The following is a 920-nucleotide window of genomic DNA, read 5'->3' on the forward strand; positions in this document are numbered from 1 at the left end:
AAGCCCTTCACCGAGTCTAGGGGCTCCGAGTACACACTGGAGGTGTCCTCGGTCAGCGGCATGGCGCGGGGTACCTTTGGCAGAGGGGAGCGTGGCGGTGTGCTCGGGACTGCGGGCTTGGCCTGTTGCATGGGGAGCTCTGGCAGAGTCCGGGTCTTCAGCAGAGACGTGGCGTCTCTCTCCTCTGCCACTGCACTGGGCCTGGGCGCCAGCCCCACTTTGGGTGCCAGGGTGTCATCCCCCTCCACGGGCATCTCCAGGCTCAGGCAGTCAGCCAGGGCCTGGCGGATCAGCACCACGCCGGGGCTGTCCGAATCCAGTGAGTCACAGCTTTGCTGGTTCTCCTCCACCTGCGCTTTCTGCTCCCGGATGGAGGCTTCCACCAGGCGGAAGATCTCATTGCCCTGCTTGGTCTCAAAGGTGAAGTTCCCTGGGCCAGAGTCGCAGCGCCTGCCAGCTTCGAAGGAGAACATCACCTGCAAGGGAAGTGGAAGGGTCACATCCTGCCCAGCACCTGCAGACCCAGCGCATCGTGGAGGCTGTGCTTCCTGCTGCAGGGCACGTGGCTGCGGTGCTGATCCCGCACATCCTACAAGAGAGACTTCACTGAACATCCTGCTCCTTCCGCTCCCCACCGCGAGGGTCACTGCTCAGCGAGCACCACCCCAGGGGCACGCTGTGCTCAGCGGCTGCACCGCTGCCCAGCAGCCCAGAAAAAAAGCCATGAAACTGGAACAGGATGCACACTTGACGGGACATCACTGCCAGGTGCCCCACAGCCAGAGCTGCAGTCCCGCTGGAGACCTGCTGCCTCACCTGAGCAATTCCAGCAGGATCAACAACTGGTAACAGTTAGTCTAGGAAATAATATGCAGCTGGCACAGAGAATGGAGTAGGGTGAGATGAGTGACAGTTCAGCA

At 61.6% G+C, this 920-nt stretch overlaps 1 protein-coding gene across 1 annotated transcript in view; it reads right to left on the reverse strand.

Annotated features, from left to right (window-relative positions):
• DOK1 (docking protein 1, 62kDa (downstream of tyrosine kinase 1)) overlaps nucleotides 1–920 on the reverse strand; it is a 3,630-nt gene that overhangs the window by 601 nt on the left and 2,109 nt on the right. The window contains 1 exon segment of the mRNA XM_010290971.1: nucleotides 3–476. Within this exon segment, the coding sequence (XP_010289273.1) occupies nucleotides 3–476 (474 nt within the window).

This window comes from Phaethon lepturus, unplaced genomic scaffold (genome assembly GCF_000687285.1).
Source record: "Phaethon lepturus isolate BGI_N335 unplaced genomic scaffold, ASM68728v1 scaffold27727, whole genome shotgun sequence".
NCBI lineage: Eukaryota > Metazoa > Chordata > Aves > Phaethontiformes > Phaethontidae > Phaethon > Phaethon lepturus.